The sequence below is a fragment of the Mauremys mutica genome, chromosome 14 (genome assembly GCF_020497125.1).
Source record: "Mauremys mutica isolate MM-2020 ecotype Southern chromosome 14, ASM2049712v1, whole genome shotgun sequence".
NCBI lineage: Eukaryota > Metazoa > Chordata > Testudines > Geoemydidae > Mauremys > Mauremys mutica.
Window position 1 is genome coordinate 33,943,580 of NC_059085.1, and position 25,280 is coordinate 33,968,859.

The window sequence follows — 25,280 nt, forward strand, 5'->3', positions numbered from 1 at the left end:
GTGCTGTGCCCCTGTCAACAATTCTCACTGTAGGCTTAATGCAATCACTGTGTACAACTGTCTTTTTATCTTTCCTCTGGGTCTTCAGGGAGGACAGATGGCCCAGTGGTTTGGGTACTGGCTTAGGGGATGGTAAGACCAACGTTCAGTTCCATGCTCTGCTGTGGGTTTCATATGTAACCTTGAGCAAGCTGGTTAGCTTAATTTCCCTTTCTGTAGAAAGGGTATAATAATGCTTCCCATGGGGTCCAGGAGAGGAGATGGGCACAGTCAGGATAAAAAAACTTCCCATTGAAATGTCATGAAAATGATATCCCTATGACTTTGTCAGTCATGAGACACGCATGTCAATTCTGCCCATAATCTTTCTCCTGCACAAATCAAGGATGGGTTCAGGGCACTTTTAAAATTTTATCCACAACTGCCTTCAATGTTTACATTAGATGGAATTTCCACTGAAGTTCCTAATGACCTAGATCTCACCATGAATTGTCTTGGTTTCATGTGTCACTTTGTCTTTATCCTGTTTTATGTTTATCGGAGTTGTCCATGTCTTTGTTAGTAACCAGATGAAAGCCCTGATCTTGCAAACACTTGCGCATGAGTGACTGTGTGTGTGACCAGTCAATGGTTCTATTTGCGTATGAGAGATGACTCATGTGCATAACTTTGAGGAATACAGGGCCCCGGTATACATCTCTTCCGGCTGGCAGTAATTATGGGACTATGCTCTGAAACAATAGATTGGGGCTTTAGTATATTCTAGCTGGTTATGAATGTAAGGAGTCTTCAGAACGTGTGCATTGTGTTTTGTGTGTCTGGAATCTATACAATGGGGCACAGGACAAATAAAATACTTTTTCCCCTGATATATGTGTGTGTGTGCGTATATATTTAAAGCACAGGTATTTTATTTTAATAAAATATGAGATACAAAGACAAAATAAGGAGGCCGCCTGATTTTCACAAAATTGAGCATACAAGGAAAAGTCACCAGTGATTCTTCTGAACAGCCGCCCACATAAGATTTCAAAGACCTAAATCAATCTTTTGCAAAGACTGTTTAAAAATGATCAGGTGCAAGAGCGTCTATAATAGTTTATTGATGATGATATCCCATTTGATGTTTAATAAATTCTCACTAACGATTCTGTTCCTTGCCGAGATAACAGCAGATTCCTCCCTGGTTCACTAGCAATTTAAGTACAGTTACACCAAGGTTGCTTCTGGCCCAAAATATCTATAGCATAGATCAGTGGATTATATACAAACTCCTAACAAATATCACTTCACTGTTTGCATTTTTGAAGTCCTTAAAGAATATCTCCAATCACTGTGTTGTCCTTTCTCTGAAATAAACCACCGTTTATCAATGCATCCTAGGGACGTTTTAGTGCCCATCAACAGGATCCATATGGACAGTTAGGGTGCGGCATGTTGGAGTGCTATAGATTTACAGTGAGTGTTCAGGTAGACATGTCCCTCGGCTCACACATAGATTTACAACAGTAATGCTGAGACCTAACCATGCCAACTGTGCATGTGCTCTCTATACCTTGAATAGCCTAACCATCCTTATTTACAGAAGTAGTCTGCTTTTCACAGAGCTACATATTTTTAATACTGAAAGATGTGTATTTCACAATAATTCAAAATGTCTAGTAAAGCGTCATGAGATATCTCAGGGGATTAGTAATGAGAGGGAGCCTTTCATCTTTCGATCACTGATCTGACTCTGATCTGGGTGGTAATGATCTCTGGTCTGAAACAGTAGTTATGACTCCAGTGCAACCTCTAAGCATAGGACTCAGTGTAATCACAGATCTAGTAGCCCTACCTCCAAGACAGCCCATGCAGAGCTAACTTAGAGCCAAGTTCTTCCATGAGAGAAGACGTGAATTCCCTCCGCACACCTGCCTACCCATGTGCAGGAGAACAATGCAGCATTGAAAATAATGGAAGCCTTCAGCATCTTTCATTGTCCCGGCTTAGTTTCTTTCCTTTCTACCCTCATGTTAGTGTTTTGATTTTGTTTTTTCTTGTGTTTACAGTGGTTTAAACTTCATTGATCTGATGGTGCGGCAGGGGAATATCGACAATCCTCCCAAGACACCACTTGTTCCTGGATTTGAGTGTTCTGGGATCATAGAAGCTCTGGGGGACAGTGTGGCAGGATTTGAGGTAATATTTCATAGAATCATAGAATATCAGGGTTGGAAGGGACCTCAGGAGGTCATCTAGTCCAACCCCCTGCTCAAAGCAGGACCAATCCCCAGACAGATTTTTAGCCCAGTTCCCTAAATGGCCCCCTCAAGGATTGAACTCACAACCCTGGGTTTAGCAGGCCAATGCTCAAACCCTCCTTTATCTTGCAGTGTGATCAAGGACACAGCATTTGACTAAGAGTGGAGAAGAAAGGATTTAAGGCCAGATTCTGCCACCCTTGCTCACTTTGAGTAGCATCTGAAAGCTTCTCTACCCAGTGAGTCAGTGGTCAGCAAGCCAGGGTGGGATTCTACAACGCACTAATTTGCTGCGCAGTGATTGGCCCTGTGGACCCTCCTGCAATGCACTGAAAGTTCTGCAGTGGGCTTTGCCATATTCCTGTTTGAAACATTAAAAGTACCTTGAAACGGGACTATGTTAAAGCCCCCCAGAGAACTTTTAGTGCACTGGAGCAGGGGCCACATGGCCAGTTAGTGTGCAGCAAGCCAGGGTGCTGTAGATTTATACCCTGGCTTCCCGCACACTAACTCACCACATAGACAAGCCCTTACTCTGCAAGTAGCCCCATTGAAAATGCAGGGTAAGAAACTATACAACTAACTAGGGAATGAAGGGACAGAACTGGGCCATTAACTAGCAGCAGACACTTCCTACAGGAACAATTTTCTTGTCTAGGAAGCTAAGATAAAACCACACTTATCTGAATCTTGATTAGTGAAGAACTGTATTTAATCAGAATGAGATCAGTTTCCCCAGAGGGGAATTTAAATTCATGGAAAAAGTTCCCCAGCTTATCCAAAACTTTATGTATACATTCTGTTCAACAATGTCTTACTGTAATCTTCCTTAATGGGGAAAGATTCTATTACTACTTTCTTTTTAGTGCATCAAGAGTCTTTTTTTTACTTGTCATCAGTCTATCCCATTTCTAAAAATTCCTTTTAAAAAGATTTTAGACTGCTATATTGTGTTTAAAGACCTGCCCAGAGTGGCACTTTGGGGCAAGTATTCTTTTAACACACAGAAGTTGAAATAAGTTTTAATATATCAACGGTTTCCTGTACCGAAAGCTCTATTGCAAAGCAAACTGACTTCAGTGTTGGCCCAGCACCTTAAAGATGAAAAACCTTATATGAGTGCTACCTGTTGTTAATTATCATTGTTGCATCCCTGAAACTTGCGTTTTAGATTTCCCCTTGGTCCAGCTAGCCAAAGTTAGTTGTTAATATGATCACAGGCCGTCAAGATTTTTCTGATTCTGATATTGGCACTGAGTGTGACAAACGCTATAAATGAGACTGCATTTTCAAATTATCACTGAGCTGTAATTCCTATTATAAAAAACAATAAGACGTGCTGCATATCAAATTATCTCAGAGGTGAAATTCATTGATGTGCCCGGCAGCCCCATGTCGGACCTTCTGGGATATAATAGTCTTGTGGAGGCAATGGGCAGAGCAGTCTTCACAATTTGGCCAATCCTTCGTTACCTACCCATTTAACCATCCTGTCCTGCTGCCTCCTACTCTGCCAGTGATGGCAGCCTCCATTACTCACATGTCTGTTCCTCCCACAGATAAGTTTGTGCTTCCTTTCTTACTGCCCCTTATGCATGAAAATGCCCTGCCGGAACTAATCCATACAGCCACTACTGCTACCTCCTCCAAATTCCTCTTAAAGACTCACTTCTGCCATGATGCTTATGATCCGCTGCCAACTGGTAATGACTAGGCAGGAAGCCAGCAGACACGGCTGAGATCATTTATATTCCCTTTTTATTTATACGTTAAGAGTCAAAATAATTGGACTAGAAATCTGCTAATTTTACACACAGTCCGTCTGTGTAACCATATTTCCTATCACTGATCTCCTCCTCCTCCCTCCCCTATACACTCCCACTGTTGCTTAGTCCCAGTTGTTGCATCTTGACTTAAATTAGATTGTAAACTCAGGGACTGTCTCTCTTATGCTGCGTATGTACAACGCCTAAAATAACAGAGCCCTCGTTCTGCTCTGAGACTAAGTACTCGGGTGAGATAATAATTTACTCTCTCTTCATGCAGGGAAGTGTGAATTTCACCCTAGTTGTACAGTGTTAAATGACAAATAATTAAAATAACAGGGATCTCTCATACGATCTCATCCCATAGCTGGCACCAGGTATTTTAAAGCACCTGTATTATGTGTAAAATGTACAGCATCCCACTCTGTTTTCCATCATTGATGTTAAACACCTCTCTTAGCTGAAACCGTCTGTTTTAACTTCCCACAGTAGTGATTTATATACAGATCCTGCTGAACGAATGCAACATGGAGGTGTGAATCTCCTGAAGTAGGACTGCTGGGCATGTGCCAATTATTTTATCATTCTTATCTCTGCAACATGTTTTGTCAATGTAATGAAATAATCCTGCCCCCTTTTTTTTGATCCTTACCATATTTTTTTCCTCATTTAAGTAGCTATTGCATAAAGAGAGCTTTATTAGGCAGCATTATTGTTCTTCCACAAGAGCTTTGTGAACAGTGCTCAGTTACATGACAGACCATGGTCCGTTTGGTTTCTAATAGGGTCTCATTAGGAATGAGTCTAGTAATCCTTCAAACTATTTTTTCCTTCAAGGAATCACAGCTTTTCAACTACCTTTTTCCTATAAACAATAATTCCATTGTCTGAAACCTGTGCTCTCAGATGTGCAGATCTAGCATTCTTTGTGTGTGTGTGTGTGTGTGTGTGTGTGTGTGTGTGTTTTTAAAGAGTTAGACTCTGTATAAAGCTGAGGAGAAATAATCCAGTGTATAGAACTAGTATAATGAGATTCTGCTTTGGATTGCATTTTTTTGGTCTAAACTTCTCTAATCCTTTTGAAATGGAAATCATACAGCTATAGGATATGAAAGTTTGCTTGAATACCATTATGCCTGACTGATTATATTGGGTCTCCTTTAAAAGTCATGATCAAGAACATGATATGAACAGGGTAGATCATGCTCACTCTGGTAGAACCATCTTCTAATTAAAACAAGCCTTTGTCATTTTTAGACATATTTTACATAACGACAGCAATGGCTGGGTTATCTAGTAGAGAGACCTGAGACCATAAAAAAGCTGACCCACACATATATGAATACACTGATAAGGAAATGTACCATTCAGGTCAAAATCAGTATATGAAAATTAGAGAGCTGATGTTTGCACCATACTTGTCACAACCTGGCATCTCTGTCTGCAGGGTCAAAAAGACCAAAGGTTAATGCCCAAATCTTGTACACCACTCCCCATAAGTGGACTCCATTTCCATGCAACACCAGTGAAGTCACTGGGACTCCTTGCTGTGGAGGATTAATATGAGCAGGATTCGGCCCATGGTCATGAGTCTGCAACCGAACTGAGCCTTTCATCTCTGGCATAGCCAAACTGGAATTTAATGGGTCTCTTCATTGCCTGAGAATATGACAAATCCAGGCTTCTAATGGCAACCCTCATTGATAGAGGTTTCTAAAAATGTTCTCCACATTGAATAAAACCCATCATTTTGCACAGCAGTTGAAGGGCCTGTTCCTACTTCCCACTGAAATCAATAGCTAGATTCCTATTGATTTCACAGGAAACTGGATCGGGCCCCTACCGTTTAAGAAGCTCTTAATTCCATTGGTGGTGCTCAATTGCAAAGATCTGAAGTGACATGCTGGTTAAACACTATAAAATAGAGTAAAAGCATCCTCAGTAACTGGCAGGAGGGACCTCCGTGCCCTACCCCTTCAGTTCTGTAATGATTTTTTTTTTTTTTTGGTAATAGAGTGTATACTGTAAAGTGCTAAAATCTTGTGCCAACTAATCTTATGCAGAAACTATATGTTTAAAAAGTAGGCACCTTTTTAACAGTGCAAGGGAAACAGCAGAAATGTTGTTAATATGAAGGACCCTTTCAAAAGGAGGAGGAATTTCAGTGAAATTGGAATGACAGTTATGGTCACCGACTTCATCCAACAAGATATAAACCTTTCAGAACTGTCACCAGCACTTTAAATTTTAACTAACCTCAGTATCCTAAGGCCAAAAAGATGAAAACATCTTGAAAGGCCAAAATGCTTTTGCACTGTAAACAGGTATTCTCAAGCAGCTCTCTCAGCATACCAGCTGCCTAATCATTGTCAAGTTTTCTTTTGTAAGCATGACAGCAAAGGAGAATTAAATGCATAGAGGCAAAACTTTGTGCACCTTAGTCACATGAGTCATCCCATTGGACCAATTTCTGCTCTCACTTACCCCTGTGTAGTCGTCTTGAAGTTTTCCTACACCCATGAAAGTGAGGAGAATTTTCCTTACGTTTTCAGACATTCATACTATTATTCTTGGCTATCTATGGGGAATTGCTGTCTGAAGTCTCAGAATCTGAAACTGGAATGAAGGCTGCTAGATAAATGTATGAAATTGATGTGCCTGCACTTCAGCCCAATCCTCAAGAGGCACTTAATGTGGCTAATATAATCTCACTCCATCTTCAAATGTATCTTATCTCCATTTTGTATTTGATAGAAGGCATTTTTCTCTAGTGTGTGTATATATATTTTTCTATCGTAATTGGGTCTTCAGTTGCAGGAAAAAAGAAGATTGCATTGCTCCTTTAATTCCTGCAGACAGGAGCTGATTGAGTTAGAAGCTGGTATAAGAACCGAAGGACCAAAGGTTGATGTTTGAAGTCCTATTTTAAAGTTATAGGGTCAAATTCTGTTCTGTCACACAGGTGTAAACCCATGGTAGCTTCAGGGGAGTCACTCTGGAAATACATTGATATAGTTCAGAGCAGAATGTAGCCTCAGTAGTTAAAATCCTGCTTAGAATAATACAACTACAAAGTAAACAGGTAATGCTAGCATTAAAGTAAAAGGCTAAATCACTGGTTCTCAAACTTTCATATTGTGGTTTATTTCTTAAAATAGAAGGCCTCCCATTCCGATGTCCACCCCTCCCCGGCAGCAAATGTATTCCCCGGAAACGTAGCTTGTGAAAAATTCTTACGATTAGGAAGGCCAGGTGAAAATAAACTCCCTTTTAGATGGGGTTGCTTAGTCATATCCGTTCACTTTGTGTTGGTGCTGTCCTAGCCCTGCTCCCACATGCAGGACTTGCTTTCATTAGTAGCAAAGCTCCTCTCGCAGCTTGGACACCCAACCGCTCAAATCTTTTGATGTTATTTTGTAGTTTGGTCCTCCTCTGTTAGCTACCTTTCCAGTGTTAGTACTGCCTGCACATTTAATCCTGGTTAAATGTTCACCAAAGAAACAAACCAGCAAAGAAAGACCTGAAGCAGAGCTGTGGTTTTGTTTTTAAGTAAAAGTTTAATTGATCCAAAAGTCCCTGGAAATCCTAAAGAGCCCAAGGCTGGGCTGCAACAAGCACTGGTGCTTCATAATCATTGTGGCAGAAGCAGTTCTGTGGACAACCTGTCATCCATGAAGGTTGGTGGGAGAACCTCTAGGAATGTCACTTATATTCTCATATAGTTATTCATGGATTCAAGGTTTATAGCATTTTATAAGCATTCAGATGTGCAGGCTTACTATCCTAATAATCCCAATGTCATTCTTTCTGTTACTGCAGATTGGAGACAGAGTAATGGCTTTCGTAAACTACAACGCCTGGGCTGAAGTAGTATGTACCCCAGTAGAATTTGTCTACAAGATTCCTGATGACATGAGTTTTTCTGAAGCTGCTGCCTTTCCTATGAACTTTGTAACTGCCTACATGATGCTCTTTGAAGTGGCCAACCTAAGAGAAGGCATGTCTGTGCTGGTTCACTCTGCAGGAGGTGGGGTGGTAAGTTAGTGCATTTAACTCTTCTTGTGATGTGAATAACTGAAATGGAATATGTTAACACTCAAGAGGGGTCTGAGTCTTGAAGTTTGGATTCAGATCTAAACTTTCCCATGTGTTGTGAGGGTTTTTATCTGTTTCCCATCTCTACCTAACATTAAATGTATCCAAGGATTGATTAGATAGGAGCTCTAGGTCAAATAAGAGGCTGTCCCAATAAACAAAAAAAAATGAAGTTGGAAGGCAGAGTTCAAAGAGCAGATATTAAGGGACAGAAATTTTGCCTGTGAATCTGTGCGTAGGGAGTAGGTGATATGCACAGAATGTTCTCTCTGCTTCTGCGCACAACCTGGAAAGGGGGTACTACATCTTCTGCAATGTTTTTCTTTGCTGTGGGACTTTCTAAGGCCAGGCCTGAAGTCAATAATATACAAAAGACAAGCAGAGTTGGAGTGAGCTACTGGGTGTTACAGTCTGATACCTGCAGCAAAGTACACATTGCCTGAGCAAAGCACCAGCTGTATGGATTCAGGGGAACACGACACTAGCCAACCAGCAAACAAGGAGTCAGCAGGTCTGTATTACAAATCATGTAGGCTCTGATTCAGGAAAGCACCTAACCAAGTGCTTTAAATTTAAGATACAGTAGAATTTTTGTATCTTTAAACTAAGGGGCCTTTCACTATATAATTTATCCACTCAGGAACTGCAGTAGATCTCTGCCTTCTCAACTGGAGTCCTGTCCTTTATTCTTCAAAATTGTCTTCTTCAGGGCCGCCCACGGGGGGGGATAAGAGGGGCAATTTGCCCCGGGCCCTGCAGGGGCCCCCACGAGAGGTTTTTTGGGGCCCCTGGAGCAGGGTCCTTCACTTGCTCTGGGGGCCCCAGAAAACTCTCACGGGGCCTGGGCTCCCGGAGCTGCTTCTGCTCCCGGTCTTCACCGGCGGGGGGTCCTTCAGCGGTAATTCGGCGGTGGGGGGTCCTTCCACTCCACAGCCGAATTACCGCTGAAGGACCCCCCGCCGGCGAAGACCCCAGGCCCCTGGAATCCTCTGGGCGGCCCTGGTCTTCTTTATTTATTCTAAATTAATATTCCATAGTCTTCTACCTTCTGGCAGCCCTCAAACATCTTATCCTTGATTTTATGCCCTCACCTCTTCTTCCAGAGTCTTCTAAAAGATAGGCTGTAATTAAAGGAATAAATTCATCAGCTCTTTACACAAAATATTTGTAGCCAAAGATAATCCTGCTTGCAGTGAACAACCCTCTCGGAATACTCCAGTAAATGACTGGAATTTATAATCTTATTACAGTTCAGTGCCGTACGGACTAGGGAATTATGGCCTACTTTGTTTAATATTAATCTTTAGTGTGGAATTTAGAACTGTTGAAATGACATGGGGCTAAATATTAAGGGAAACCGTGCACTTTACTGTCACTGTAATAACTTATGACTGAGGTTTTCATTTAAGGCACTAGATTGTACGGAGTGGGAGGGAGGCCCAGAGCTGCCTACTGGGGCTCAGCAAAAAGCTTGAAAGAAATTTCCATGTAGACGTTTCTGTATAAATTAATAAGCAAATTTGCATAGAATCCCAAAGTGTGGTCCCTCAGAAACAACAAATCCATTATCTCCTCCTACACCCAGCAGTTACCTAATGCAGATGTATCAATCTTTCCTGCTACATTCCACTGTGGAGGTTAGTGGGGGGTTTCCTCCTCACTGACTGAAACTGAGTCTTACAGTGAATGTGCTGACAGACCCAGATTCTAGTGGGCCCAATTCTAATACTCCATGTATTTAAACCACTGAAAATGTAACAGTATCCACTGAGCAAATGATTCCCAGGAAGTTCCTCATTTAATAATACAGGAAAACCAGCATTCAAATCACTTTAAGAAAAGATATTTTCTGTGCTCTTGTATTAATGGATGCAAAGCCCATTAACGTTGACAGCAAGTGAAAAGATTGGCCAGTTGGTTTCTAAATGTCACAAAAATTCCTGAATAATTTAACAAGACAATAGACCCCCTGTGGTACAAGAACTTTGCAGTTGTTCCTCTCTCAGCAATACTAGTTCATTATTCTAGTTACTTCAGGCATTTTATATAAGAAAACTTGTTGATTGTTAAGTTCTTGCCTGTTCATTTTTGGATTTCCCTCTGGGACAAATCCTGCAGCCCTTTCATAGGCAGGAGCCAGAGAAAACTCCCACTGACCTCTGTGCATATATTGCCTGTTTGTTTTTGGTGGTTGTTTTTAAAGAAGTCCTCTCCTTATGATATTTAGTATAGCAGCTGTCCCTCTTCTAATATCTGTTTGGGGATATGCTCACTGTGATTGAGTATACTGTCTCTTTAAAGTCAAAGAGGGGAGCTTGGGGGCCAGGTAACCCCCATTCCAGGAGTTCTGGGCCAGACAGGGAGATACTGGGAGACAGCAAGTGGTCACAGGGTAAAAATTGGTTTCTTGGAAAATCTAAGGTTACTAATCTTTCTAGAGCAGGGAACCAGGAGCTTTGTAGCATAGAACAGGGCAACTCAATTTGCCCAGATAAATATAAAAATGCTTCCATGTTAACAAATCTTATTTGACTCAGTTATAGACAGTTGGGAAATCCTTTAAAATTGATACATTATGGTCCCAACCGGGCCTTTCAGAACGTTTGGTCATTTTTCAGGGTAAACTCGTCCTATAACTGTTTATTAAATCATTTTCCTTGCTGTATTACATAGATTAGTATGGTTAGACCTCAAAGTACAGCATTTCATCCTCCATGTGACCATGGTGAGCTCTTCGGTATTACCATAGGAAGTGCTTTCAGTAAGGCAGAGGATTGTTCCTGCAGACTTGGTTAAAGCAAGAGCCACTCCCATGAAAATCGCTCTGAGTTACTTACAAATGCTGGTGTAATTCATACATTCCTCTGGTGGATGTGACGGGACTTCAAGCCAAGATTTATAGGGCCTGAGACAAAATCTAAAAGAGCCCCACCTCTTCCAGTTTACAGCCCATTCTCTCTCCTCTCTCTGTTGTTTTCCCCCTGCTCTTCACATACTCTCAGTTGATTCTGTTTTCTAGGGAGGCTAAGGGAACTTCTCCGCACTTCCTCAGAGGTCAGGAAGAGGGAGCAGCAGGCATCTTCTGCGGTGGATGCCAACACGTGGATGGGGATCCTCCTCCTATTGGCCTTGATCCTGCTCCCACTGAAGTCAATAACAAAACTTTCATTGACTACAATGGAGCAGGGTCAAGCCTATTGGCAGGAGGCTTGTGTTTTTCCCCATCTCTTCTCCTGGCCTGTTGAGAAAATAGACCTGACACAGCTGCTGGGCATTCATGCCTGGCCCCAGCCCTTCTCTTTGCTTTCCCCTGGGCACAGGACCCGCCCCTGCCACCCTGAAACTTACTTGCAGAGGAACAGGGGGGAAGAGATTCATGGAACAGAGTGAGCCTGGAAGAGGAATCTGGTAGCAACCTGCATGATGCTACAAGAGACAGCTTTAAAAAAACCCATATATTTCACCAGGGCCCCCTGCTAAACCCAGGGACTAGGACAGTGTTAGTGGTGAAAGAGTGTAGTTGGCCATAATTTGGCATTCAGTAAACATACAAAACTATTGTAACTGGCACGCAAAGAGGCTTTGGCAGGGGAGGGGAGAAAGAGAAGGAAGCAGAAGGGCAGGGCCCTGGTTTACCCTATAGTCTTATTTTTCCGGGTTTTTATCCTCCCCTTCCATCTTCTATACATGCGTTGCCCATGGTTTTGCACACCTGCTGAAAGCCAGAAGGGTGTAAATTGCACCACCTCATCACTTAACCTCCAGATACTGTTAGGAGTTAATATTTAGTAACTTTCTTGCACTAGTATTTCAGTGTCACATGAGCTAAAATTAAACTTACGCTCATGCAGAGACATTGATTGCAACCCTATAGCTGTGATGTGACCTTCACTTTCAGGTTCAACATCAGAGGAAGTGCAAGCAGCATGAGTAGGTTCTGGATGCGATCTCATACATTTGAACTTGAAGGATAAAACTGGTAGGACAGCTCTTTTAGGTCATAACAGCGCTGTTTACTGTTTGTCAGGTACTCTTTATTTGAATTTGCAGACACCGCAGCACACGTTTTCCAAGCGAACCAATCTACGTGAGTGATGATGGCATTTTTTGGTTTAGCTATTGAAAACTGCTCCTCCATAACCTTAGTACAAATCTGCAAGGTTTTATTTTTTGGGGGGGGGAAATCCTATTTTTAAATAAGAGAGAAGCAGAATGAGGAGTATATGATGGCAAATGTAAGCAGTGGCATATTCTTAGCAACAGAAATTGTGCAAAATATTCATGAAGAAATGGCAAGCCTCAATTAAAGTGTGAGGAAACGTGTCACCAGCCCAGGAAAGAACCAGTGCCATGCAGAAGTCTGTCTGAGGCCCTTGCCTCAGTGCACAGTTTATTCAAACACATGAACTCAAGAAGTAAAGCAATTCCCCTGACCGCAGCAGGCTGTAGTCCCCAGAGGCCACAGAAAAAGCCCTTTTCAGCTATGCCTCCCCAGAGGAGAAGTCCCTTCCTTAAATCCCCTGCCAAGTCATTTGAAAGGCAGGCAGCCTTTACTGTTGTTTATTTGTATCCTGTCACATAGGGACTTGCATTTTTGTTCTGATCCTCAGCTGGAGTAAAATGGTATAGTTCCCTTGATGTTAATAGAGCGGTGCTGATTTACATGCTTTGTTTCAAAGTGAACACAACTGTCCAATTTTGCAGGGGGGGAAACATTTTGCAAATTTCTGCTTAAAAAATAGGACTGCTGTTGGGTAAAAAGAGGCCATTATCGCTCTCTGATCCATGTTTTAATGAAAAAAACTTCCTTCTGGTGTAACTAAAATCAGACTTGTATCCCAAATCTGTTCAAGTGTTTGAATTTCTCCTATTCCATTTCACTACTCAGCAATGTTTGCCTTTTCTACTGGCTTCCAATTTCCCCGTTTTAATTGAAAAATGACACCTTCAGGAAGTGGGTTATTGTGTAGGTTGATGTCTCCTTGCACCTCAGATATCTCATTCTAGATGCTGAGAGGCTATTACACAATCCTTGCCCACAGTCCTCCTATTCAGTATGTTTAACACATATAACATATCCTGAATATAGGCATTGCTTCATGTCCACTTTTAAATATGAATATACCAGGGGGAAAAATCTAATAATGAATAATAGGTTCTATCCACATTCAGTCCCAAACAGGAATCTAATGCAAGGTTGAATCTGAATGATTTAAAAAAAAATTAAAAGAATTGAGCAGTCTCTAGACTTGAGAAAAATGAGACTAATAGAAGGATATTTTGGTTTTTTTGATGCTGATCATTCTGAGATATTAGCTGTACTGTGCATTACCTTTTTAGATGGTTTATTGACTCAGGTTTTAAAGCTGGACTCAATTTATATCTTATCAAATAAACAAATTTCATATACAGAAATCTTGCTAAAGGTATTTCGGGTCAGACTCACAGCTAGGGCAAGTTAGCAAGTCAATGTAGCTATGCCAGTTCATATAAGATGCAGATCTGGCCCATTTTGATCAAAAGGGAGGTTGTTAAGATAAAAATCTATTGTTTTAAAAACAAACAAAAAAAAACTTTCCTGTGGTCCTGGTAACACCTTAGATTGTTAAAATAAACTTACTTAAAAATATAATTTACTTTTCATCATGTGTGCTTTTTCTCTAAATTGAATGAAATTCATAAACAATGGAACTAGACTGTCAATTTCAATTTTATGTTTCTTAAATTTCACTTTTTTGGTTCTCCTGTATGACTAGCAAAACACTACAGGTTTCCAACTCTGCAGGTGAGTAGCTGAACTTGGAAAAAAAAAAAAAAGAAACCAGGCCTTTTAACAAGACCTTAAAACATTCACACACAATATTTCTATTTACATTAGATTTTGTAGTGACCCAACATATTGGTTCTATAAATTGATGTCCATGTAAATAAAATCCATCAAACAGCCTTTGAAACTTGCTTGTATGCCAAGTACAATATTGTGAGAGATTCCTTATATTTCCATAGAAGCACTTTAATCTGAGTCATTTATTTCTCTGAAAACTCTTACTGTGATATTGTGCATGATAAGCAGTATAAAAATTACAGGTTTTGGAAATAAGATTAATTCTGTTTCAAGAAAATACTTCATCATAACAGCTGATCACTTTATCCAAAGGCTGCTAAGTCCTATTAAAGGTAAAATTAGTTGTCAAATGAGATTTGAAGTTTCATGTTTTATTTTCTCAGTTTCAGAAAGCAAGAACCTGTTTTGTGGTTATGCGTGGAGATTTATTTCCAAATATTAACAATTCTAGGGGGTGGAAGAGTGGTTGGTGGGTTTGGTCTTTTGTTGCTGGTTTGGTGTGTGTTTGTTGTTGTTTTGGGGGGCTCCGGGGGCGGGGGGGGGGTATTGTAGTCATGCATGTTTAATCACATAAGTGCTAGGCTGGTTTAGCAGAGCATAAGTCATTACTTCTGGTACAATCCTGCCTGCTTCCCCAACCCCACAACATCCAGGATGCAGGCAGAAGGCTAACTGGCAGTGGAGCTGCTGATATGGTTCTGCTGTGAAAGGAGCGGGTAGGACACTGGAAGCCCTCTCAGGTCTGCATCCATTACAAAGATGTTCTCTCCAGTGGAACTATCCTAGCAAGCAGGAGATATGGGCTGTGGTTGGCATATCCTCAACTGGTTGTTGACTCTGGCCAAATTGTGCTCCTTGTAGAGAATGTGCAGCAGCAGGGGCAGCTCTAGGATTTCCGCCACCCCAAGCACGGCGGCACGCCACGGGGGGCGCTCTAGCGGTCGCCGGTCCCGCGGCTCCGGTGGACCTCCTGCAGACGTGCCTGTGGAGGGTCCGCTGGCCCCGCGGCTCCGGTGGACCTCCCGCAGGCATGCCTGCGGATGCTCCACCGGAGCCGCGGGACCAGCGGACCCTCCGCAGGCACGTCTGCGGGAGGTCTACCGGAGCCGCGGGACCAGCGGACCCTCCGCAGGCACGTCTGCGGGAGGTCTACCGGAGCCGCGGGACCAGCGGACCCGCCGCAGGCATGTCTGCGGGAGGTCTACCAGAGCCGCGATCCCAGCAGACCTTCCGCAGGCATGCCTGCGGGAGGTCCGCCAGAGCCGCCTGCCGCCCTCCCGCTGGGACGCTGCCCCAAGCGCACGCTTGGCGCGCTGGGATCTGGAGCCGGCCCTGTGCAGCAGTTAGTCACCAGGGTTAGTTGCCAAGTAGCTCCACTGCTGCTCCCGTGCAGGAGAGGGGGAAGACTCTGTTCTCTCCAGTCTCTGCAGAAGTCCTCCATGCACATCCCATTTACTCAAGTTCTGCAAAGGGCCCAGGACTGGACCCTCAGGTATTTGTAATTAAAATGTGTAACCTCATAAACATGAACTCTTAATCTGAACTATGCTGGAAGGTAACTAAATGAGTTAAGGGATTAGAAAGGAGATTTAAGAGAGATTTGCATAGCCACAGCACTGTTTTGGCATGCAACCAGATTCTACATATCTTTAGTTAAGTATTTGAGTCCACAGCTACTTGACTTCATTGGAAAAAGCATGTAGGGTCTCGTATCAGGATCTGGCCCTGTATCTTGGTATGTGAGGGTCACAGGGGTATGTGTGAATTACATCTCCAAAACAAGAAGAAAGGGATATTAAATTAAGGTCAATTGTCCTGAGAATGGAGGAGTAGGGGGATAAGAGAAACGTACACAAGAGTCCTTCTTAGAATTGCCTCTAGACTCTTCGGGGTTCTTGTTTCAGCCCACTATAAAAGTAAGGGTCATCTTTCTCCAGTTTGGGCTTGGAACACCCACAAATGTCAGAGGGATGTTGTAGTCTGGGGTTTTGGTCAGGCTTGTATCTACAATGGGTGCACCACCCAATCTTCAGCAGGTTTGGCACACATCATTTCTTCTTGTGCATTTTCCTAATGGCCTGGCACTCTCTTGGAAATGTGAAACTCTGGGAATTTTTACATCCTGTATATACCCGGTATAAAGTGGTTTTCTACTATAATGGTTTGACCTTTTCAGTATTCAGTGTGTTTGATTCAGGGAACATTTATTCTCCCTTTTCCTCCCAAGTTAGAGGGACTGTACGCAGAAAACTAATTATATTATAGAACAATGAGAAGGTCGGAGTTTTACTTCACTAGCGTCCTTCACAAAATATCCATTTATCATCATGTTCATACTGGTGCGGTCTGGTTAGGAGGCATCAAAATGGAAACTGGCATCAAATGAAACCAGTCCCATAGCAGAAGTGTGGCTACTAAGAGAAAGGTACAAAAGCCAGATCTTGTTTCCATTATAAGCTCATGGTGTAATTTTCTTGCAGGGGAGAGATTAAAATTGGATTCAAAACAGTATAGACAATTGAAGGTGGAAGTGAGTGTGAGACTAGTAAAAGAATTCCCTATGGTTTCTGAGGGATGAGGAATTCCCTCTCAAGAAAAAATGGCAGATAACAGCAAGAAAAGATGGTCGGTGCTTTGAAACACTGGACTGGGATTCAGCAGACTTGGGTTCGGTTCCTGGCTGTGCCACAGTTTTTCTGTGTTATGTTCAGGCACGTCATTTAATCACTCTGTTTTGGTTTCATCCTCCATTTCTCCCGTCCTTTGCTTCACTGTTGTTGTATCAAGCAGGCAAGGTACTAACAAGCTTCAACAGGACTTAATTTTTTTACAGTGGAAACCTTTTTACCAAGCTGCTGCTGCACACTGTGTAACTTTCACTCAGCCTCCTCAACTCCTCCCCCCTCCTTCCTGTTTCCTGTCCTTTCAGACTCCCAACAGCCAGTGCTCCTAGTTCTAATAATTACAAGCAACATCTAAACACCACAACTGTCTGCTTAGTTTGTAGGCTCTTTGGGACCGGTGCTATCTCTTGCAGTATATTTATACAATACCTAGCACAATAGGGGCCCAGTCTTGAAGCTTCTAGAGGTTACCATAGTATTAATAGCAATAATGTCCTTTCCCAAAAAAAACCACTGGAAGGACTTCCAGTGAAAATTACATTCATCATTATGTGGGAGGATAACATCACAGGGCTATCTAGTTATCCAAGTGTAAATAAAAGCACTGATTACTGATATTTACTTATATCACCAGTAGTTCTGGTTGGAATGAACAAGAAGTGTGTTTATCCATGAATGATCTTACTAATCATGCAGGCAGTTTACAAATGCCAACCTTTGGCTAGAAATATAGCAAGGGTTTGCTAAATTCAGCCAGACATAATTATTAGAATCACAATGCCAGTTCTTGCCTCCAGGTCTCAGTGAGATTACACAGGCGCAATCAGAGGCTGAATGTGGCTTATAAATGTCTTCTGTGCATCTGTTTTAATAAAATAACTGTAAGGATAACTCTATATTCTATTCCAAATGTAAGCAATTCCGTGTTTATGCAATATCTCCTTCCCCCGCCTCAAGAAAATACAATTTTCCATGTTAATTCAGAGCATTTAAAGCCCACTGTGACTAGAGATGTAAAACTCAGACCGTTTAAGGCACAGATCCTGCAAATAGCTCCCCACAAGCAGACTCCTGCATCAGTGTAGAACTCCATTGACTTCTATGGAATTCTGCCCAAGCTCAGGAGCTTCCATCCACAAGGAGCTGCTTGCAGGATCTGGACCTTAGTTTGCAAGGGGTCCTGTGTATTTTGGGCCTAAGTGTATGAGCCTTTTGGTTTCAATGGGAGTCCTACGTACAGAGGCCTTGTAAGAGTGGGTGGTTAATTTGTTTTGACTCACTCTCCACATCTTGCTTGTGAATAATAATAATTAATAAAAATCTTAGTGAATACTACACATAGTTGTGCCTGCTTTCTTGTCACAACCATCTGATGGAAGTGAATATCCATCAGACTCTTCCCCCTCTGCTTACAGAGTGCATTCTTGACCCAGCTGATTAGAAACACTTACAAACCTCTCCCCTAGCCTGGAGAGAGATTTAATGAAATCAGGCAAAAAGCTGATCTTGATATGAAAGTTTTGCAGAGCTCTGCTTCTGGCCTGATTATTCTGCTTTCAGTGCACCCAGCATCATGGTAATTCCATGTCACAGGGGATTTCAGAAGTCAAAATTTTGGTATTGCTCTGATTGAAAACAAAAATTTTTTTTTCAAAATTCTGGGACAGAAAAATGGAAATGTCTCATGTAGATAACTTCAGAATAAATTCTTCCTGGTGGGAAGAAAGGGAGCCACAAGTCTGGATGCCTTGGGAGCCCCAGAGCTTGAGATAGCGAGAACTTTCAGTCTCCCAACTCCCCTTCAGCCTACCAGGTAGATTACCCCAGAGCAGGGGAACCTGGAAGCCTTGGGGTCTGTCACTTTGAAAGCCTGGGTATGTTTTGAAATCTGCCTCGGTTTCGGAGGAACTTACTCAAAAATGAGCTGTATCCACAGAATGTTTCGATTGTGATGAATCAGCAAACTGAAGGGAAAAAAATATTTTTTCCAACCTGCTCTAGTTTTCAGTTAGGTCAGGAGTAACTACTGAATTAGTCTCATTTTAAGTGGGAGGAGAATCAGGATTCATTTTGTGTCTCACTTGTTCCAGGCTCTACCAAAGAGCAATGTGACTTTTTCTTTATTAAATTCAGACCATCATATTGTGAAAGTCAGCAGGAAGCTGCAGCTGCAATTGTGTTTCATTGCTCAGGAGAGCTTAAGCAACATGACTAGTTCAAAATACTGCAAGATATTTCATACTTTCTGCTAGTAACTAAAAGGAATACATTAAAAAAAAAAAGCTTGCAAGATTACAGGGGCTCAACTCCTCTGCTGTAATATGGCAAAATTACCTTAAAAAGGCATTTGAGTAAATGGCACAAATTAACCTCAACTGTGAAATATCTTTGAACGTCCTTCCTCATCCCTCATTTAACAGGCATCCAGTCCTCAAGTAAAGTGTTGCTGATAAAACAGGTAGAGTAGGCATGTTTAAAAATGCAATGTTTGTCTCTCACATGCTTATCTCCTGTTGTAAGCATAGCAAGATGCTGTGGTTATTGCAGGTACACTAGGCCAGACAGTGTATTTTGAATGCCTCCCACTCAATTAAAGTTTAAAAATACCATTAAAATATGACTTTATTTTTCTAGCTTGTCGTGTTCATATGATACCAGGGGTAGAGTTCTGACGGTTGCTGTTTATTGCAGATGCCTAAAATTGCCTTTGCATTTGACTACCGAAAGTTACTGAGAGAACACCTGACTAATTTGTGTGATCACATTTCTAAAGACACTTGAGCTAATAAACTGACTTCCTCACTAGAGCTACATAACCCTGATATAGCAGCACCAAACTGCTCTAGTTGTTTACACTTACAATTTCATATCCTATTTTAATAATAGCAACAACACAAAGAACAATAGTTATGTAAAAACCCACCCAAATGGAGGAAAATGACTGTACCAGGAAAACCGTGATATCTTGCTTGTTCATAAGGGCCCAGTTCTATAAGGTATTTAGGTGCCTAACTCCCACTGGTTTTAATTAAATCAGTGGAAGGTAGGAACCTAAATACCTTGTGAGAATCTGGGCCTTAGAATCCTAAGTCTCATTGACTCTGTGAGACTTTAGCTCTTACTCAGTGCACCCAACGTAATTTTAAGTAAATGAGTTCTCCACTGCTCACGTGCTTATAGTGACACAAGTTACAAACGTGTTTGAAAGCTTTCAAAGCTTAAAGCTGCACATCATACAGGTGAGCATAAGATCCACCGATCATTGTGGATTTCCCCAATGTATGCTAAAAAATCTGGCCTAAGACGCTGGCAAATGCCCATAGTAAACAAACTGGAAAAAAATAAAAATATTTTTCTGATAATCCTTCAGTAGCAGCAGTATGTAAATGTCTTTCATGCGAAAGTATCATTTTAAGTGGATGCTGTCCCTTTAATTGGAACATTTTACGATAGCTGAATTTACTTTAAAATACCATTGTGAAAGGGATATATGTGTGGTAGTTTCTCCAGTATAGTTTATCACTTGTTAAACTAATTTTATCCCCAAAGAATATTTTTCTGGCTATGTGTGGGTTTACATCTGTTTTACTGTGTGACTGTGAAATGTCTGACCAGGATATAAAGAACGTTTTCAAAACTGCATATGGCCAGCCTGGGATTTTATTGTATTATGAGGGAATTGGCAGGAAAATCAAGTAATTGACTTTGTCAGTGGAACTGATATAACCATATATTTGCAGGGTCAAGCCATTGCTCAGCTCTGCTCAACGATCCCTAGTGTTACTGTTTTTGGAACAGCTTCCTCTTTCAAGCATGAAGCAATCAAAGGTTCAGTAACTCACCTGTTTGACAGAAATGCAGACTATGTCCAAGAAGTAAAGAGGTAAGGGTTCTATTTTGATTATCAAGTAGTAGCTTGCACAGGGGTGGGCAAATTTTTTGGCCTGAGGGCCACATCGGGTTTCTGAAATTGGATGGCGGGCCGGTTAGGGAAGGCTGTGCCTCCCCATGCAGCCAGGCGTGACCTGGCCCCTGCCTTCTCCAACCCACTCCCCCGCCCTGGCTTCCCACCCCCTGATGTCCCCCCACAGGGCAGCTACCCCATCCAAACTCCCCTGTTCCCTGACGGACCCCTACCCCATCCACCTCCCCCACCCCCACTCCCTGTCCCCTGACCACCTCCGGAACCCCCACCCCTGACTGCCCCCCACCGCCCCATCCAACCCCTCTTCTCCTTCCTGACTGCCCTCCTGGGACCCCTGCCCCCATTCAACCCCCCCTGTTCCTCACCCTCTGACCTCCCCGCCCCCTATCTACACCCCGCCCCCTATCTACACCACCCCTCCCCGAACTCTCCTGCCCTCTATCCAACTCTCCCTTCTCCCTGCCCCCTTACCACGCTGCCTGGAGCACCGGTGGCTGGGGGTGCTACAGCCACACCACCCAGAGCACCAGGACAGGCAGCCGCGCCACCCAGCTGGAGCCAGCCACGCCTCTGCGCAGCACAGAGCACCGGGTCAGGCCACGACTCAGCAGCTGCACAGCCCCAGGAGCTCGCAGCCCTGCCGCCCAGAGCATTGCACTGGCAGCGCAGTGAACTGAGGCTGTGCGGGAGGGGCCGGGGACTCAGGGCAGGAGAGTCATGCGGGCTGGTTGTGGCCCAATTCTGAGCTAGCAAATTACTATGAAAAGTGAGTTAAGCATATATATGAGAACCGATTAAACAGGTTGGTTTTGGAACAATCACAGATCTAATCTAGATATTCTCTGTCTTTCCAATGAAAAGATAATTATAGCACATCAGTATCTCCCTCTTCCTTTACGATCCAACATGGGCTTTATTGAACATGTTCACTTAGATACCTGCCACAAGCCAAAGGAATTAAATGAAAGAGAACAAAAAAATTGATTGGGGGAATTTAATCTCATATTATTTTCCTGTAGGCTGATAGTCTTTCATTATTGCTGTTCACTTAAGTTGTTTTTAGTAGATTTGGTGCAATTGATTCAAAATGTTTGGGAATTCCCTTGTGTGATTCTGTCTGTCTAGGTTCTTATACTGTGCAAGCCACTAGTTTCTTGAGTTCTGTGGTGCCTGGTTGAATTGTGAATACTTAGATTTTGTTTGCTTTAATGTTAGCCTCCTGAAGTTGTCACCTCGGCGTCCGTTTCTCCACAAATGCTTGCCGTTTTTTGGGTTAGTCTGATTAATCCTGGCTGCTAAGGGATATATTTGACAGGGAAAGTAAAGAAAATTTTCTCTAATTCTAGAAACAAATATTTGATGTCATTGCGGTTTTCTAATTCTACTTTAAAAATAAAGATAATTTGTTGTTACATATGTCCTGAGTGCACTGATGCACTACCTCAATCAGCTGGAGGGAGCAAAAGAAATTTCTATGTCCATTGCACATGCACATACCCCGGTAGTATGTTGTGTGGGTTCTACATAAGGGATGCTGCATCAAAATATATGCAAAGTTTGTAGTTTATACCACCTTGGGTTGGGATCAGAGTGGATCTCATAAGCTAAGCAGGCTCAGTGTGTAGATGGGATGTCCCCCAAAAGAACATAGGCCGCAGGAAGTGGTGTTGGGCATTTGGTAGGTGGCATGCTTCCTTCTCAATCATTGCTGTCCCAGCTTGGTGTTGGAGAGAGAAACCATGAGAACTTTTGGAGGAGTCTCTATCATTCATGGCTGTTGAAGATCCTGTGGAACTCCTCTGTAAGATCAGGGTGTTTAGTCCCCATATCCTGACATAATTCTAGTGTGAGTAATTACACTGTGCTTCCCACAAGTATTCTCTGCCTTGTCAGCTGGATCGGGGTGGCTCCAGGCCCCAGCACGCCAAGCGCATGCTTGGGGCGGCATGCCACAGGGGGCGCTCTGCCGGTCGCTGGGAGGGCGGCAGGCAGGCAGCCTTTGGCACGCCTGCGAGAGGTCCACCGGAGCCGCGGGACCAGCGGACCCTCCGCAGGCACGCCTGCGAGAGGTCCACCAGAGCCGCAGGACCGGCGACCAGCAGAGCGCCCCCCGCGGCATGTCGCCGTGCTTGGGGCGGCAAAATGTCTAGAGCTGCCCCTGAGCTGGATACAGTGTTCGTCACTCTTTCATCCTACTTGGGTTGAGTAGTCTGACTGTCTACTGTTAAACACTGTTACATCAGAAGAAAATTTCACTCGACATGAAGTTTCAATAGATGAGGAGGAGAAGAGTTGTCTGGCAAAGAATATCCACCTAGCACCACCTCTTCAGCCCTGGACTGTTCACAGGACCCCACTTCCCCCCCACTGGAAGCTGCTAGGGGTGAATTTTCACTGCCAGTGAGGAGCTGCTATAGCATGATGGTCTGGCTCCTCTTCACTTCCCTCTGGGAGCAGCTGCAGCAGACCAGGAGTCAGCTACTTCCCACTGTACTAGGGCCATTTGAACAAATGGGGGGACAGGGGGCGGGAAATGTTCACAGAAATTTTTCACTCTTCAACATTTGACATTTTGAAGAAAATTTTCATCAGAATTCAAAACCAGCCCCTGGTCCTTACCCAGGGGATGCTGGCTTCTCCGGTGCGCAACCAGAGGAAGATGCAATCTCCTGGGAACGCCCCACTTCCTATGGTGGTAGGTGATCATTGTTCTGTTCCAAGGGATTATTACAGTGGAACCCAGTTATAATGGGGAGAAACTTTGCTACATGGGGTTCATTTAAAATGCCTGGCAGCAATTTGTAGCTTTCCCTGTGGTTTACTACTAGTGGATTTTCCCTTGTGATCAGTCCACAGGGTGTGTGATTTGGGGCTATTTGGAATGGAAGGTAAAACTTATATGCTAAATGTTACATTTCCTCTTTAGGTTTGTCGTGACTATGATGGCAGGGTGATGAGTGTGTCACTGAAATGTGGGTAGTGGAGCTGTGGAAAATCAAAATGTCCATCCCAGGGGAAATGCCAATATTTTGAATTTTTGGTTTTGTCTCAAATCAGGAAATGGAAAATGTTGATCTTGCAGAAACTGGATTTTCCATTGGAAAAAACATTTTGATGGAAAATTCCTGACCAGCTCTAGTAGATAGATGGCTTGGTTGCCAGAGTGCAGTGGCCTGTTTTATATCAAAATCCTGCAGTAACAATGACTGGCATGATGTTTATAATAAAGATACATTCACTGCCCAGATTACATTCCGAAAGGGTACATTAAGTACCATGTGTTTACAAATGAATGCTCATCAAACTACCTAACTGTAGAAAAAAATGTTGTGTTCACTGTTGTTGTAGCAGTGCCGATCCCTGGATATTAGAGAGAGAAGGTGGGTGAGGAAATAGCTTTTATTGGACCAAGGCCTGTTTGGTGAAAGAGAAGTTTTTGAGCACACAGAGCTGAGCAGTCCTGAAGAAGAACTCTGTGTATCTCAGTAGCTTCTCTTTTTCACCAACAGAGGTTGGTACAATCAAAGATATTAATTTACACACCTGGAGAAATTATTGGCCCACAAAAATCAGCAGTGTCTACCTGTTACACTACTAAGGGAAGAACTCTCATGTTTTGTGGGTCTTTGTAATGTGTTTCTGGCAGACATTTGAGAGCTGTCTTTATCTCTGTTTTCAGAGGAAAATGAAAAATTCTTTATAGGTCATAAAGCTTTCCCTGTTCTCTGACTTTGTCTAATTGTAGTTAGGCAATTGCAAGAGGTATGGTCATCACAAGCTAATAGTTGCTTTTGGGGATTAGAAACTGTTGACTGCACCTTATGCCTTTGATAGTCCCCAGGGTATAATTATCCTAGAATAATGTGCCAGTGGTTTGCGTAATTGTTTAATTAAAGAGAACTGGTAAATAATTTGCAACTACTAGGGTTATTTACTTGGTCATAAAGTAGAATAGCAGGTTTTAGTCCAACTGGAGGTGGGAGCTCACAGGTTTAGTTAGTGCAGAGAAATGTGAAATCAGACCTTGTTACTGGCAACATTAGAGTAACTAATATTTCTTTCCTTTAAAAAAAAAAATCTCCAAACATTGTCGGGTTATATTTTGCACCTGAAAAAAAAAAGATAGTGGTTTTCTTGGCCGGTAAATACTGAGCTATAGTTCAGAAATGCTTGCAAACAAGGTTATTTATTGGAACCATATAAAATTTCCTATATTGCATATAAAAACCTCTGCTGCACAAATTGTAGCCATATTCTGCCCTGGGATTCATGTGGATGTCTCCTGTTGACTTCTCTCTAAGCTTGGTTTGACTCAATGCAGGGACCTAGTAGATCAAAGATCTAAAATGGAATTATGTCCATGATCTGACACTTAAAAACATACTATCTGAGGAGAAGTGAGTTAGAAAATGACCCATTTCCTCCCTTTTTTACTTTGCTTGATGAATGCAGAAGCAGCCCTCCCCTGCCTGCCATCATTACCAGGGTTACAAATTTAGTATTTATTTCTAGTGTGGAAACTATAGATTTTAAGTTTCCCTCTGAATCTGCATGGGGGATGAATAAGAGTGCATCATGTAGAATTATTTGCTTCCCTGAAGAAATTCATACCTAAGAGCTGTTTTTATAAGCACCGATACATCCCCATGTGTCTGAGCGTAGACTCAGCCCTTAATCACCTGAGTAGCTTTTTGCACTGGATTGTCATCTCTCACTGGCTTCCCGCTAATGTAACTATTGACCTCAGTGAAGTTACTCTTGATCTACACTGGTGTGAGAAAA

At 42.6% G+C, this 25,280-nt stretch overlaps 1 protein-coding gene across 1 annotated transcript in view; it reads left to right on the plus strand.

Moving 5' to 3' along the window:
• The window catches only part of VAT1L (vesicle amine transport 1 like), a 78,819-nt gene that overhangs the window by 7,999 nt on the left and 45,540 nt on the right, over positions 1-25,280 (plus strand). Inside the window, exons 2-4 of the mRNA XM_044987169.1 lie at positions 2,052-2,181; positions 7,829-8,044; positions 20,314-20,456. Of these exons, the coding sequence (XP_044843104.1) occupies positions 2,052-2,181; positions 7,829-8,044; positions 20,314-20,456 (489 nt within the window). The remainder of the gene's footprint in view (positions 1-2,051; positions 2,182-7,828; positions 8,045-20,313; positions 20,457-25,280) is intronic.